Genomic DNA, 1,860 nt, shown 5'->3' on the forward strand with positions numbered 1-1,860 from the left:
AGGGCTCCGGTGATCCTTCCACCTCAGCCTTCCAAGTAGCTGGAACTACAGGTGTGCGCTATCATGCCCGGCTAATTTTTTGATTTATTGTAGAGATGAGGTCTCGCCAAGTTGCCCAGGCAGGTCCTGAACCCGCGGGCTCAGGCAATCCACTCACCTCAGCCTCCCAAAGCACGGGATTACAGGCTGAGCCACCAAGCCCGGCTTCTGTTGAATTTTTGAAGGAGTTGATATGCTTGATATTTCTGTACCACCTGTGATGTGTGGTCTCACCTCCCACAACTCTTTCAGGAGAGTCAGGGCTTCTCACACATAAGCATCTATGTTTAGTCATGCCCTTCCAGTCTCTGGAATAAGAGGTGACAGACCAGAATGACACAATAGTGAGCAGAAGAAGATAGGTAGTTTGTGGACTTGTGGTGGCTTCAGAAGTACCTGTGAAGCTAGAGGAACTCAAGAACTCAAACTAGAGTCAGACCACCCAAAGCTTACACGTATATTTGGAACATACTTGAAGATAGTCCAACATTCTTATCTCAGTGGAGAGAGTATAGGCAACGTTGTCTGAGGACTTGGATATTTGTTCTTCTAAAACCCTGTGGGAATTCTTAGGATTGTAACCGATGTTCCTTACCCTAAGGGACCTTTGCAATTACTAATGAAGTGTTGGCCTTTCTTAATTTCAGATTGATATCAGTAAATGCCATTATTTAGTGGATTTGGACACCATGCAGGAAACACCCCGGGAGCCAAGGTATTCCTCCAATAAGGAAGACTGGATCAGCTTGGCCTATAAACCATTCCTCGATGCATCTAGGTATGTGGCTTTAATCCTACAAGATATACTAGGAGTAGTAAGGGTGCAAATTGGGTTCTAGGATTGAATAACTTCCAGCACTAGGCTGAGTCTAGTAGCTATCACTTTATTTTTATTCGGGTCCAACACATCTTTTTTTTGTTCAGTTTCCAGAGAAATCTAAAAGAGCTCTTTTTTAAGGTACCAGAATGCAAAATGTATTCTGGTGTCATCCAAATGAAAGAATCTAAGTAAAACAGATCTATTGAAGAAAACTCAAATAAGTGTTTGACATTGATTAGTTTTGGCAACCAACTTTGGCTGTCTTAACTGAGAATATTCAGGCACTGTTAAGATTGAATATGTCCTTTGAGGAGCTAGAAGTTAATGTTCATTATTTTTAGGCTCAAGGCTTGGCCAGAGTTGGCCTTATTAGATCTTAGAGAGACCAAGTGGACCAGGGCTTGATTGACTCTTCAAAAGTCTCAATTATGAAAAGAGAAGATCAGGATATTCAGGTGAAGGTGTAATGAAGATGAGTTAGAGGTATCAGGGTGTCTGTGAGCAGAGGTCCAGGTGAACAGAGTTGGAGTTAAGTCCAGGGAGGTCTGGTAGGCAGAGCCCAGAAGCCAAGAGGTCTGAAAGAAAGCAAAAGGCGGAGGTCCAAGTCCTGAGAGGCAGGTCTGGGGCTCAGAAACTGGGACCGGGCCTAGGACAGGACTCTAGAAAACTAAGTGAACGCAAGTACTGGGTTTAAGTCTGAGGAACTAGAATATATCGGAAGTGCCAAAGAATGTATACATATTTTAAGTGATGTTATTTATGTATTACTTTTAGTTCACCATTATCAGAAGTTTTAGATTAGCCTGTAATCCCAAAGTGGAGGCCAAAGTGAGAGGATTGCCTGTGCCTGGGGGTTTGAGACCAGCCTGGGCAACTTGGTGAGACCGGGTAAATCACAAAAACTAGCCGAGTGTGGTGGCATGCGTCTGTAGCAGGGATCCTCAAACTTTTAAAACAGGGGGCCAGTTCACTGTCCCTCAGACCGTTGGAGGGGCGGACTA

General features: G+C 44.1%; 1 protein-coding gene across 1 annotated transcript in view; it reads left to right on the top strand.

The window, feature by feature from the left end:
• LOC103256337 (alpha-1,2-mannosyltransferase ALG9) overlaps nucleotides 1-1,860 on the top strand; it is a gene marked incomplete at its 5' end in the record, with an annotated part of 67,309 nt that overhangs the window by 43,001 nt on the left and 22,448 nt on the right. Inside the window, one exon of the mRNA XM_008054224.2 lies at nucleotides 687-817. Coding sequence (XP_008052415.2) covers nucleotides 687-817 — 131 coding nt within the window. The remainder of the gene's footprint in view (nucleotides 1-686; nucleotides 818-1,860) is intronic.

This window comes from Carlito syrichta, unplaced genomic scaffold, assembly GCF_000164805.1.
Source record: "Carlito syrichta isolate Samal-C Ts95f unplaced genomic scaffold, Tarsius_syrichta-2.0.1 Scaffold289261, whole genome shotgun sequence".
In the NCBI taxonomy this organism is placed as follows: domain Eukaryota; kingdom Metazoa; phylum Chordata; class Mammalia; order Primates; family Tarsiidae; genus Carlito; species Carlito syrichta.